General features: G+C 39.2%; 1 protein-coding gene across 1 annotated transcript; it reads right to left on the bottom strand.

Annotated features, from left to right (window-relative positions):
• Window positions 1–962: 962 nt before the first annotated feature.
• Window positions 963–8,612, bottom strand: LOC140240371 (uncharacterized). The gene is made up of 6 exons (XM_072320144.1): window positions 8,415–8,612; window positions 7,120–7,243; window positions 6,090–6,188; window positions 5,079–5,306; window positions 2,978–3,086; window positions 963–1,277 (listed from the first exon to the last, which is right to left on the bottom strand). Exons 1-6 carry the CDS (start codon window positions 8,543–8,545, stop codon window positions 1,039–1,041), a joined length of 930 nt encoding a protein of 309 aa, XP_072176245.1. The 5' UTR covers window positions 8,546–8,612; the 3' UTR covers window positions 963–1,038.
• Between the last annotated feature and the right edge of the window lie 5,790 nt (window positions 8,613–14,402).

Genomic DNA, 14,402 nt, shown 5'->3' with positions numbered 1-14,402 from the left:
TCTCATTATCTCACTTAGGAATGTTCAAAACGTGAATCTTCACCTCTACCAGTACTGTACAGTCCCTTTAAGCTAAGAAATGTGAGAGCGCATACTGATGACAAGCAGGTAATCAATCACTTACCGATATTTGACAGGAGTCTGCCAAAGTGAACTCTTCCCAGTTCAGCAACATGTGAGTACACCTGTACCTTTTCCTGCTTTTCATTTCTGCTACCATCATTGCATGCATCATTATGCATATTTTATAATACATGGTACATACAGTGGTTTCTCAGCACACGAGTAGAGGTTTGTTCTAGTCGATGATTTATTTTGCAAAACATCATTATGATAAAAAAAGACTGAAAGACGAAAAGTGTTATGACTTGGATTGCCGGGCTGATTTTTAGTTTCTTTAAGAATACATTTTATAAGATGAATAACTCTGGATCAGAGTCGAGCGTTCATTTCCTGTTGATGTTCAGAATGATGCGAGTCTTATGAGTGTGTCGACATGTGCAATGTTCATCGTGTTTCTTCACCGAAGACGTATTATGCTTGTATGACAGAAATGATTGGTGTGAGATGTACAGGGTAAACACATCCTTGACAATTGTAGCCCTGCTATCAAAACCAATGTGTGTGAAATATCATCCAAGTATTGAAAACCTCCCACAGAGTTATCTTTAGAATCCTCAAGTGTTTTCAGGTCAATAAGGAAGTAGAGCCTGTCTGAGAATCACATCTGCAGCCAAAGAAGTCCTTTGAAAATTGAAGCATGATGAGCATTTTAACAAAACAAAAAAAAGAAGAAAAGAATAATCCTTTCAATTTTCATATACCTTATCATATGTCTACAGTCTGCAGCTACTGTTATTTAATACTGCAGTACCAGCTGGAGTGAAAGTCTACTCCATTATGTAGTCAGTTGTCCCCTACCCCCCCCCCCCTTTTTTTTTCTTGCCAATTCAACACTGGTTTGTGAGTGGCTTTAACAAAAAAAAAAATGTTTGTGTGTGATGAATATGATGGAAATAGTGAAAGTTGTGCTGAAATCTAATTGGGAGGGTTTGGATTGGGAGTTTTGTAGATGTGGCCAGGCGTGAGGCCAGGCGTTTGAGCTCTCCTCATAAGGGGTCTGGCCGGGACGCGGGTGGCTTCGTGGAGTGTAGTGACCTGGGGACCCTGGATTGGTAGATTTCCTGTCAGCTTCCTGGATGGTGTCCTGACGGGGGTCAGCCAGCGGTAGTCTGCCTTGATCTTCGCTTCCAGCTCGCCCAGCTGGGAGGGAGAACCTGATGTGAGCATGTGCAAGTAGAAAGGCATATGTTGTAATGCATGCCTCATTTGATCCCGATTAACAAAAAGAAGACTCTTTACACGTTATAATATCTACCCTCCTCTATACATTCACATCCCAAACGTTGACTGATTTCGGAAATCATTAACTGTTTCCCTGTGTACACTTAAGTACGTGTACACAGTTCTCTGCTGTTATGAGGCAGAATCCTCATGGATGAAAATGTTTGCTGTTATAAAGATTTTACAAGTAGGCCTATCTGATATTTGAGTCTCGCTTGTGAATTACTGCCCGCATTGAGATTAATGATCGATTCGAAAGCGCCTTCTTGGTTAGCCATGCATAAATTTTGATGGAAGACATGTCACACGGTGTGCTTGGGTGCCGCTTAAAGGGAAGGTAAACCCAAAGAGCAATGTGGATTGAGTGAAGCAGCAACATTAGTAGAACACATCAGTGAAAGTTTGAGAAAAATCGGACAATCGATGCAAAAGTTATGAATTTTTAAAGTTTTGGTGTTGGAACCGCTGGATGAGGAGACTACTACAGGATATGACGTATGAGTGGACAACAATACAAAGAAAATATAAAGGATATTCAACAAAAATTCACTTTTCTAGAATTATGAAAGAGCAGTGGACCAACCGCTTTCAGAAAGCAGGGGGAATAATTGCTACCCTTAACATATGTCAATATCAAGTTGATGGAATTTGTAATTTTCATGAAAAATGGATTTTTGTAGTATTTTCTTTATATTTTCTTGATATTGTAGTCCACTCATACGTCATAACCTCTAGTAGTCTCCTCATCCAGCGGTTCCAACACCAAAACTTTAAAAATTCATAACTTTTGCATCGATTGTCCGATTTTCCTGAAACTTTCACTGATGTGTTCTACTAATGTTGCTGCTTTCATTCAATCCACATTGTTCTTGGGGTTTATCTTCCCTTTAAGTCTTGCAATGGGAGATTACTGAGAGGCCGAGATGAGAGGAAACGGAAACTCCAAATTTCCATCATTTCCGTGTTGTCGGCTTTTCTTACCCAGCGTAGCCTCTTCAGTACAAGCAATGTTTCCTCAGAGTCCATGCTATTGTCTTTACGATATTATTGCCATGTGGCTGTTCTACGACGAGATGAAGAGGGGAATTGTGATTAGCGGGCATCCAAAGACTTGGACCCACAATCTTGGCAGCGTTTCATGAAACTTGTCAATCACTGACTACTGTTAAGGAAATCCGTGCTTCTGATTGGCTGAGAGCAAATTTGTCAGTGATAATCTCTATACAAAACACTTGATGAAATGCCCACCCCCTGTTAAAGAAGCCATTTTCCCGTTTTATCTCGATGCACCCACAAAGTCTCAACGGAGAAGAGGACTGTAGTATTTGTTGTGTGACATATTGTTTTAAACCCTTTCTGTGCCAAACAAATCTCACACCCAACCTATGAGCAGGTATCGGGGCAGGTATACATGTAGTATCAGTGGCGGATCCAGAGGGGGGCGCTACCGGCGCACGCCCCCCCCCCCCTTTATTTTTCGTTAAAAACAAAACAAATAAAAATGAAAAAATGAAATGAAACCCGGAAGTGGCAGCAGAAATATTAGTTGCGCCCCCCCCCCCCCCTTTACAGAATTCCTGGATCCGCCCCTGAGTATGACACGCAGGGGGTTATATGCGGACATGTGTCGTACCTTTAGCGACGATAAAGAGGAAGTTTCGGATGCCTTCGAGAGAGATTTTCTCTAGACTGAAGTCGCCTTGCACGGCTTGTCGGAGGACCCGCATCCCATCCTGTCGCACCTGAAATGATTATAATCACCAATGTATTACTCATGCATTCTGCCTTCAACTCGCGTAGCCATGATTGATAATGAATCAATGTGTATGTTTTTTCGAAAGTGATTTGTTGATTTTATTGTGCCATGCAGAAACAATAAATGAAGTAAAATGGAACTGTGTCAGGAAAGAAATACACCATGCATACAAATTACAATACATGTAATTGTCCTTTGTGGTACAAATTGGTACAATGCTCACGCTGACATGATGAAGCTGCCCCTGCCCCTTCTAACTTTTTCGCTTTGGTGTATGCTGATATCAATGACGTCAACATCTTTATTTTGACCCCATCTCTTCTTTTTCTTACTCAAAGAGATGTATTAAATATTTTCCGAATCGATACTCTCGCAGGGAATTGTATATTTTTATATGGGCCTTTTACAGCGGCTTTTTGTACGTTATTTGGTCCCTTACACTTCTGTATTGCATACATTGTAAATGTCGTTCTTATTGTATATGTTTTGTTTTTGTTTTGTTGTTGTTTTTTTGTATGTGGAAAGGACAAAACTAAAAACGCAAAGCCAAACACCAAAATATAAACAAGTGGATTTTATGTTATGCTAACATGATGACAATCACGTGTAGAAGGTAAATTCAAACGAGTGCGTCAAGTTCCGTGACACGACACGATAATCCGAGAAAAAAACTCAAAGCCAGTACTGTTTTGTATATACAGGTTCCACATCACTCTATTCACACGATGGCTACGATTTGACGAAATTTCAGTGGACATAGTAAGATAATACACACTCTTACTGTAAATGTACTATGTAGGCCTGCTGACTGTTATCCATGCCCTTGCTCCAGAGCATTATTTACTTCAACCCAAGAAAGACGGGTATAATGATCAAATGCATTTGACAGACGGTTCCCCTTAAAATCAGAGTCATTGTTTTAGAATCATTTTATACGAGAGATAAAACTCCGTGCATACCGTTCTGCAAATTGACCGCAGATGATCATTTGAGATGAAAAACACACTTTGTCCATAACCTATTTTCACTTTTCGTATTGAACAATGGAGGCCATTAAGCTTGCCGACGTGAGATAACAGATATGACACCGTCCATGTGACGTGGCGTACATGACCGCCGAAGGGTGCAGACAATGCAAGTTTCATAAATCGGTGAAATTTGATCAGAAATCTAAACTTTAGAATTGCTACACGCGTAGCTAGACAAGAAGGAATAGATCAGCATCGCAGAAAGTGAAACTTTAAAGAGATATTTTCCCCCTCAGACTTCATTGTTGGTGTAGTGATAACAGACATGCACAGTGAAACTAAAAGCATAATCAGACAATCAATTCATGAGAAAAGATATTTGAAATAAGATGACTTCCATGTGCCGTCCTCATTAGAGGGAAACTCTATACATTCCAGAACAATGTTGGAAGAAAAAAAAAAAAAAAAACAGGGAAAGAATTTTTCAACTTCTCTTTTTTTCTTTTGAAATGGAAAGTAGACGGTCCCTAGATTTGTCACTGAGATTTATTCTCCATAGGTTGGAAGAGTTAGGTCAAATGCTCTCTTGAGGCCTTATGTTGGGAAACCATATTTTATGTAGTTCTGTTTTCGTCTTCTTCTTTTTTCAACATGTCTTTATATATATATTTTTTTTTTCGGTTGTGAAATCACAAATTGTTGTATGAACTCTCATCTATACGGAGGATGGTACATGAAATGAATCAAATTTTTTAAGAATTCATAACTGTTGACGGGATTATTAAATCTTTTTTACATTTTCATAGATATGCTTCGCTATTTTTTCTGCACAACCACATTAATTATCATACTTTTGTGAAAACTTTCTCCCGAATCATGTCCATTCTTCATGGATTTATTCTGTCTCTCGGCTCTGTTGAGTTATTTTTTTTTTCAAACTCCACCGAAGTCATACTCAGTCAGCACCACCAATGGTTTGATTCTGACATTTTTGATTAATTAACACTTACCAGAAAGTGGTGTTTCTTAATGGCGGGAAGTTTGTACACGGAAATTCTTTTGTCGTCTATCAAAGTCTCGTCGTCTCTTTTCTCAGGATCAGCCTTGACCTCTAGTGACTTCTTGGATTTGAGCTGTTCTGCTTCTTCCTTGTCCATTGTTGGTGCATCGACAATATTCGGACGTGAGGCGACTGATTCATCTTCTGATTTATCCTTCTCTGCGTTTGATTCTGAAGTCTATTAAGCGAATGACAAATTAAGCAGATAATGTTTATGTACGTTGTTACAAATCATGCTCCAAACATTTGTCAGAGCCGATTATGCCCCGCTCCCTTTTTGTTCGTGCATTCTGTCAAAAATATACAAAGTATATTACTTCAATGACAGACATATTCCAAACAGTTCTTAATTTCACAGACATTTCACCGCAATCGTATAGTATATCATACCGCAGGGAAAATAACGCATGTAGGTGTCATATTTCTGGAGGGGGGGGGGAAACGAGGATCTCGTTTTACACTTGATCAGGCATGACAGCTGTCATGATCATGTACCGAGGAAATTGGCCTGGCTTCCATTATTTTCAGGAGGCAGTTCACTGGAATTTCTTCTGATAATTCTTATCTAATATATGTATGTGTTCGGCAGTAGTAGGGAGAAGAACTAGGGGAGGGGATGAGGTACAACTCTTGGGCATTATTGATGATGTCGTCAATATCAGCGTCCAGGCAGTCAGTGTCTAATGATACACTATCCGTAATATGTGAGTGATTGAAGTGTTCCCAGTTATTCTAACCGTGCTCCTCCTAACAACAACAAAAAGACGGGACACTAATGGACAAGATCTCCCTCGTTGAATTTCGTTTAGTTTAAGTCCTTTGGGATAACTGCAATGTGAGACATACTATGAGTAATTGCACATTGAAGCAACAGACTCCTCGTTAAGATCTGTCAAGATATGTTATCTTTTAATCGCGCGTTATGGCGCAAGCCCCCTCTCGACACTCGAGTATTACAAACCTTATCGTCTTCTTCAAGCGGTATCTTTTCTACTTCTTCCTGCACCCCGTGCTCTATTTCCACTGGCACCTCACTCTGCTCCTTGACTATGTCATCAGTCTGAAATGTAAAAGACAGACAAAAATTCTTTATTCTGAGACGAAATGCAAAATTATATTCCAATACAAAAATCAAGAGTAAGTTAAGGATCTCATCGAAAATTACGTGTGAGGATGTGCAAAATCTAATTTTCGTCATGACCATGTTTTCCCTTCAAATCGACTTAAGCTAACTTTGTGCCCGCCCCCTTTTTATCAAGATTTTCAGACATTTAGAAATTAGTGTGTTAGGCCCCAATCATTTTGTAGATGACTCTTTTCAATATCAGCAGACAAGACATACCATTATTATGTATCCATGAATACGATATCACCAACGGTTCCAAAACACTTTACAGATAGCTCAGCCTGTGTGTTTGTTTGTTTGTTTGTTTGTTTGTTTGTTTGTTTGTTTGTTTGTTTGTTTGTTTGTTTTTTGGGGGGTTTAGCTTTTAGGAATATGACAGTTCTGGAAGGAAATTTAAAGATCTGGCACAGGCCTGCACAAACGTTAAATACTGCAGTATACGCTTGATTAGCATTCATCTTTGAAGTGTTGAGCCTCGAATGGGTATATAGCAAACATTAAGAAACAATGGCGAAATAAGCTCAAGGCGGAACGATAGCCGGATGAGGAAGGAAGATTAACCCTCATATCTGAAATTAACATTTCGATGCTAGATGGGAAATGTTGGAAATACCGTACTGCGCTGTCATAATTATAGACCATTATTATTGCAAAGACTGCAGAGATTTAAGAGAGGAATATGGTACCAATGTCTCGGCATTCTACCGGACTCAAGTGACTGTCATGGTTTTACGGGTTTCAATCCGGAATCATGGTTTTATGTGTGGCTATGAGGACTTCACGCTGAAAGAACCTTCGACATCTGAAACTGATGTATCTATATTTATGTGTGTTCATGTGTTTTCTTGGTCCCTTCAACTCGTACCTGTGTTTGGACGTCCTTTCGTGCCCGATCCCCTACGATGATGTAAGTTAGCAGACGACCCACCGAGATAGCGACCCCAGCTGCCCAAAGGCCAAACAGCACTCCGTTCTGATACACGTTGGCGCTTGTTAGTGACAACAAAAGTATACCACTTATTTTCCCACTTTCCAAGCCTTTCTTTCACCCAGTTGGACATCTATTTTGCATTTTACATCGTATACTCCAGAAGAGCTCATACTGATAGGAGGTTATAGAAAGAAAGTCATTTTCGCATTAATGGAATTTATGTTGGTATGCGTGTATGCGTAGGGACCTATGTATCTTATATGGTGCGTATACCCTGTACATAATACGTTCATATCGGAGGTATGATATGCCATATATTCACTCTTCCGTCCTCCCTCCCCCCCCCCCCCCCCCCCGAAAGGGAAGGGGGGGGGGCTAAAAGCCAAGGGCCCCTTTCTGGACAACTGCTTGAGTGAGTACGTTTAAATATTGTAACTATCAGTTCATTTTTTGCGTCTCACGCAAGATGTCAAGTATTGGTAAAATAAACAGTTCATTTGCATCAAAGCAGAACACTAAATAGAAAAGCATCAAAATACCCAGTATGACCAATACGTGAAGTCACAGCCCAGAAAATCAAAGATGCTGTAGTAAGTACCAACATGTATGGGCAAATTTAACCGCATGAGCAAAAATCGTCCAATATTCACTAAATCTAATGTATTACACTAACTACTCAGTATGTTCGCCTACGCCATGTAGGCCTGCAACGTTTTGTATATACTAGTCAATTGAATACTAAAGAGGGGGATAGAGTAAGAGCTTTACTTTAGGACCGAACGGATTTAAAACAAAGATTTAGCAGAAGCCCTGACTTATATTTAATATCATAGCAATTGTCACGGCACATGCAAAGAAATTCCTGAATGTCGGCATGGTTTCGACATCATGCATAGGCCTACGTTTAGGCCTACCTGTATATGCACTATAACCGAAATAGCAAAGCACCGGCTGCAGATATGTGCACGATGATTAGAAAACAGTTACAGGCAAATGTATAAATACGCAGAAGCTATATAGCATATCACGGAAATGGATTTGTAAAGAATTTATATTCCTATTGGGACAAAATAGGTAACCTACTCAGTATTGAGTTATTCCATAAGATAATCACTATTCACCTGATCATTCTATACATGGTCTACGTATAGGAATCTCGTGCATAAATGCTTATCACGCCGGGAACTGAAGCAATATGAAGTTTACCAAATTACCAGTGTTGTCCTTACCACATCTCTTGTTCAACAGAAGTGCTTATGTCGTAGTTGTCCTGTCCCCAGCCAATTTCGAAGTAATCTGCCACTGGGTGCAAAAAAGCGAGAGTAGTAAGGCCCAAAACTGGAAGCCTAGGAAAATTCATTTTTCATTTTCTGTTTCTTGTTATTATTGGTGGTGTGTAGCTCTTGCGTTAGTTTTGCCGTTTTATGTGTCCATTGCTAGGCGATGAAATGTAATAAGCACGGTGGCATCTTGATCCTGTGCCAACGCGCTTCGTCTTGTCAATGACTATGCGCACAGGAAATTATGACGTCATTCGCGCGAAGCAGCGTGACCTGTGTCCCACTTTACAGTCTGCACTGCTGCCGTAGGACTGGTTCCCTGTAATATTGCTCCCTCCCCAGGACTCGCACCTCAACCAGAGTGCACATTTGCGAATAGTAATGACGATAAAGTAAAACCGATTTCGGTATAGCATTGTACAGAATTACGATGAATGGCTTTGTAAGATTGATATCGTATCGTAAATCGATGGCTAACATTTAGAAAAAATTACTTGTTCATACATGGCACTCCTGTACACTGTCTACCCACGCGCACAGATTGTGACGTCACGCTTTCGAAAAAGATGAACTGTGACCTACTTTACTCAGGAATTTCTGCACACTGCATAGACACGCGCATAGATGATTGTGACGTCACACTTTCGAAAAGATCGTGTACTTACTCAGTAGTACATTGTACAGTGTACTTCAATCACATTCTTGGGTTAACTCCCACTTACTGAGTAGGGTTGGGGGTACCACGTATCGACACCCTAAGGATCTGTAGCTTGTTTATTCTAAAAATATAATACAAATCCGCCTAATTCTTACCTCAAATATGCCATAAATACTGCAGTTTTGAATGTCGTGACCGTCTCGTTGATTATGAATCTCCGTTTTAAAATAGCGCAATTTTAGTGCGTGCGTTCCGTTTTCTTCGCGCAGCTAAAAAGGGAACCTTGCGATCGGCACCCCCTCTCCTCCATAGGTATACACGTGAATTTCACAGCATAGGTAATACACGTGAATTTCACAGGCCATAGGTAATACACGTGAATTTCACAGCCATGCGTCGTTACTGATCGGATGTGTAATTTTTAGCTTGGTTTGTTTGAGTTTGATTTTCGTTTCTTCGTTTTTATTGTTTTTATAGCTAATGACACTTAATCCCGCGCGTACTTTTTCGTTCTATACGCAAACAGCCATGATACGCAGGGTGTCGATGGGAAGGTGCCCTGTCGATAGGTGGTGCCCCAACCATACATGTATTTCATTCTCCGCTCACCCCTTTGATCCCTCTAGGCCAACCTACCACTTCGAACTCCCTTCAAACCAATTCTCCCCCCCCCCCCAATCTTTCTCTTTCTCGCTCTCTCTCTCTCTCTCTCTCTCCTTCTCTTTCTTTCTTTCTTTCTTTTCTTCTTTTTTTTTTTTTGCCTGTTGCTCTAGTTTTTACTCTGCTCTCATGTGTGCTTCCTCGCCGGTTAGATTTGTTTGTGTGTTTGTTTGTTTGTCTTTTAATTTGACGATATGTGATTGGTTTTTGTTATGTAACTGTATATGGATATTTTCCGTCATGGTTGTAGTACGTTATGATGCATTTGACTCATGTTGATTAATGACTTTAATTAACTGCTTTCATTAGTTACCATATTTTCTTATGACAGTGGTTTTTTTTTTCTTCTTCTTCTTCTTCTTCTTCTTTGTTGGTAGGAATATGGAATGCGGAAGAATGTAGGAAGTGTAAACAGAAAGTGTTGAAGAACATTGGATGTGCGATGCAGGCCTATGGTGAGATATTGACAATGATTACATGACTCAAGCAACATTGATTGATTACAGTAACGTAACCAATTCCAAGAGACGGGCCGACAAGTAAAATATCCTTGTACATGAAGGCACCGATAGAGCAAGACTCTCTAAATCACTTGGAGAATGCTTACGTCACGTTTGCACTTACCAACAAAGAAGGGGTGTACCTGGGGGGCATTTCATCAAGCTTTACTGTTTTTGTCAGATCATGTTTATCATCATTATTGTTTCTGACAAATTCACTATCAGCCAATTATATGCAAGGGTTTCGGTAGCTTAAAGCAGTTTGTCACAAAATAATCTGACAAAGCGCTTGATGAATTCTCCCCTCCCCCGTTCACTACAAAAATCCCGAAGCTGTACTGAATATTACGACAAACATCCACCAAACGAAAAAATAAACACATGTTCCACTTGAAGCGTTATTCAGCGGTATATGATCTAGGAACATTATTGTTCTTCAGTGAAGCGTCATGAGAACACCGTGTGATGTAGCTCAATCTTGCCATTGTTGGTTTATTCATGCTTATTTTCAGCATTCTTTACAACTTAATCAGTACTTTGTTATGTTATAATTCCATGCTCACTATTTCCGACCCTGATCGTCATTTTCAATGACAAAAAAACAAAAAACAAATAGTATTTCTGCTCGCAAAGAGAAAGGTAGCAAATACTGCATCTGTTTCTCATAATACTTGTAGACTCAATCCGACATTGGCTTTCACAGAGCATTTCATAGTGCTTCAAAAGTACTAACAGCTGAGCATCACATCACTAAAAACACAATTTGCATAGAGAAATATGATTAATCATCATTATGAATCGTTGGCGGTAACAAATTTGGCATGGCAATTAGCATCGTAATTACACTGTTAAAACATGTCACAACAATATATCACAATATAGACAGCCGAACGGAAACGAGACTCAAGTCTGAATTACACTGAAATGTATACTCCATAATACTAATTAAGATAATTCTGGATGGTTCGTGGTAGCGTTAGACACAAAATATAAGTTTCTGGTTGAGACCATTTCATGATGCCTTCAAAGGAATGCGATCTTTAATGGGAATGTACAATTACAACTACGCTCTACACACCTTAAAAGCAGCATGTTTAAGGTTGTTTTTGCTTTTGTTTTTTGCTTGTCTTACCTCCCTTTCGTTATTTTCTTTTTCTTTTTTGTTGTTGAAAAGTAGTCAAGGGAATGTCAGATGAATATGTTTCAAGATCCAAGATAACGAATGGATAATTATAAACGGCTCTACACATGCGCACTCTCAAGGCGCAACGGTTATTTTGTCCACCACTTTACGGTGCACCGTTACTTACTACAGACTTGAGTGATCCCAGGGATTGAATTTCAGTAAACTTTGTAAGCTGCCGTCATAAGAAAAAAAATAAAAAAATCAACAATCAGTAATCAATCACTTCCTGAAGTTGTCCCGTCAGAACCAAGCCTTGATAAGTGATAAGAGCATAAATTGAATAAGAAGCGATCGTTCATAACTGTGGTTCATGGGGGTACTCCATTATGTCTGCATGTTTATATATACTCTCTTTCAATAATGGAGTTATCAAAAATTGTATAATCCTGGCGGTACGTGGTATGGAATACAAGATGGAGCCATGACTGTGAAGAAAGCGAACTGTTCTGTTTGCGTTCATTAAGGGATTCTCCAACAGGAAGAATCACATATACAAGATTTCCGCGATGATGCTTTGATAAGCTCAAGTTTCTCAATCAATGTTTACTGCGTCAATACACGGTTAAAATCTATCGTATACCTTGACTGGCCAATTGTACAAATCGCTGGTATAAACTATAATATTATTGGTTTGTGTTAGACAAAATACTATTTCTACATGGCTTGAATATACACAATAACAAATCTTTAAATTCGAACAATTTACATCGATAAGTATAGAACTGATGTTCCGATAATGATTATAAAACATCATGACATATTTCGTGATAATCACTGTTAAGTGACTATGTACATCATTGTAAGCGATTGCACAATATAATATCCTAGGAAATAGACGTGAGCAAAAAGGTATTTGGCTTCTAAAATGACTACTTGTAATCTAAAAATGTAGGCCCTACTACAATTTCCCAACCAGCATTTAATTCAGGCACGGTTTGTGTCGTGACGATCGCTTTAGATACACAAGTAACCATAATGGTCGCATAAATAGTACAGCTCCAAACTGCATATATACACCAGGTGTATTTACAATCATTGCAGATCCATACACAGACGAGGCAGAGTATATCGTGATTCAGCCACTAAACATGCTAAAGGAAATGCCCTTTCGTTGAAATGATTGGTTAAAACTGCATTAAGATCAAGACAAATTATGAAAAACCATAGATCGCGAAACTGACCAAAATGCTAATCATATTAAATTACATGCAGGAAGAAGCATTATAGAACGTTATTCATAATAAATAAGCTTAAACACGCAAAATATTACTTTTTTGATATCTTACTCATTGCACTTTAGGAACTCATGCCTTGCATTGATAAACATTTCAGTCAGTCAGTCGAATGTAGCTATCAGTTCGTAACTAAAATTGCAAGGTGACGGTTCAACAGCCGCGACCATTTACCCCTCACCAAAGTTCATTTAAAGCCAGCTTGTCTGTTCTTCACTTGTCTGTTCCGATAACTATGAAGCCAGAATTGTACAAAATGGACACATGTTTACAAGTTGTAACACAATGAACTTGTTTCATATTCTATTTCAGACTTACATGGTCGCACTGTCGTATGTCAAAACCACTGGACGATAATCTGCATTTTTTCCTATTGATTTGTTGGGATAAGTTTTCTTTAGTTTGTTCAGAAGCCCTCAAAATCTGCCTAGTGACATGGTGGCGCACGATGATCTCATATACATAAATGCAATGGTGGTTTCAAAGATAAGACACTGAATAAAAAGTATTTGAAGTGGATATAAAGAAATGGCCCTTGGGGTTCTCAAAAAGATAACGGATGATTTTAAGTCTGTTCAGTCTATTCAACGAGCTGAATTTCAAAGCCTAGAAATCAAGAATTTCTGATAAGGTACCTCTAGGACAACGGCTTTAAAACACCTACAGAGTTAAGAATATCTTGTATATATGGATACATATAGATTCCATAATGTGCCCCATCTAATTTTTCTGTGATACATTGGTCTTGGCGTCGTCATTGTTCCCTGTTTTGTTTGGGTGTTTACTCACCAATTGCCATGAACCTCACAGAAAAGAAAAAAGAACAAAAGACCATGTATAGCTAAGGTTCCCTGTGTTAATTTTCTTATCAAGTGTTCTTTGGACCACGCTTCATCTGTCCGTTTGCAGGAAAACAGGATGTTATTTTCTCGAGGATACGAATTTGCCAATTATGTGGTTTACTTTGACAACTTACCGTCTCGGTAAGATATAAGGCCATTTATTTTTTCCCTTCTTGTTCTCTGCTTCGTGTCTGTATGTCTTTGTTGTTATTTTGTGTGTGTATGAATTTAGGTTCAACTTCTGATTTTTGCACTCGTAATTCCTGTTGTGTCACAAGAAAAAAAAAATCCTGAATGCGGAACCCGCTGCACATAATGCCAAAAGCAGAATTCTCATCTTCCCAAGACAAGCTGTCCCCTATCAACAACCTTTGGCGTAATGTAATGAGTTTGGCGCAGGTGAAATACATATCATCCTCTCCGTTCATCGATAAATCATCAGGGGTTTTTTTTTTTAACCGTCTTTTAAAACGTCGTACTCTCACTCTCTTGCTTATGAATGCCCCATTATTCCCTCCGAGTGTTTGAATACCCCATGTTTGTACAATCCCTGCAAACTGTCATATGCCTCGGAGGAGCCAGTTGCAACATCTATCTCGATAGACGTTAACACTACAACGGGCAGTCAGATCTAATTCGATGTCTGCAGAGAAACGGATTTTATATTATGTCAACTCTCACTGCAGAGATATCGATACCGTCATATACCCTGTACAAATCCATCGGACCTTCAGCTTTTAAACATGGCCCGTGCAAACATAATGATTGCTTTCCTGGACATTATTAATAAAAAGAGACACCGCCTTCTATAAACGTTGCTGTCTCTGTAAGACACTGACAGAACACAATTCCGTCGTAA

The sequence above is a fragment of the Diadema setosum genome, chromosome 2 (assembly GCF_964275005.1).
Source record: "Diadema setosum chromosome 2, eeDiaSeto1, whole genome shotgun sequence".
Classification (NCBI taxonomy): Eukaryota; Metazoa; Echinodermata; class Echinoidea; order Diadematoida; family Diadematidae; genus Diadema; species Diadema setosum.
The sequence above is the reverse complement of the archived record's forward strand: the minus strand, read 5'-3'. Positions and strand labels throughout refer to the sequence as shown.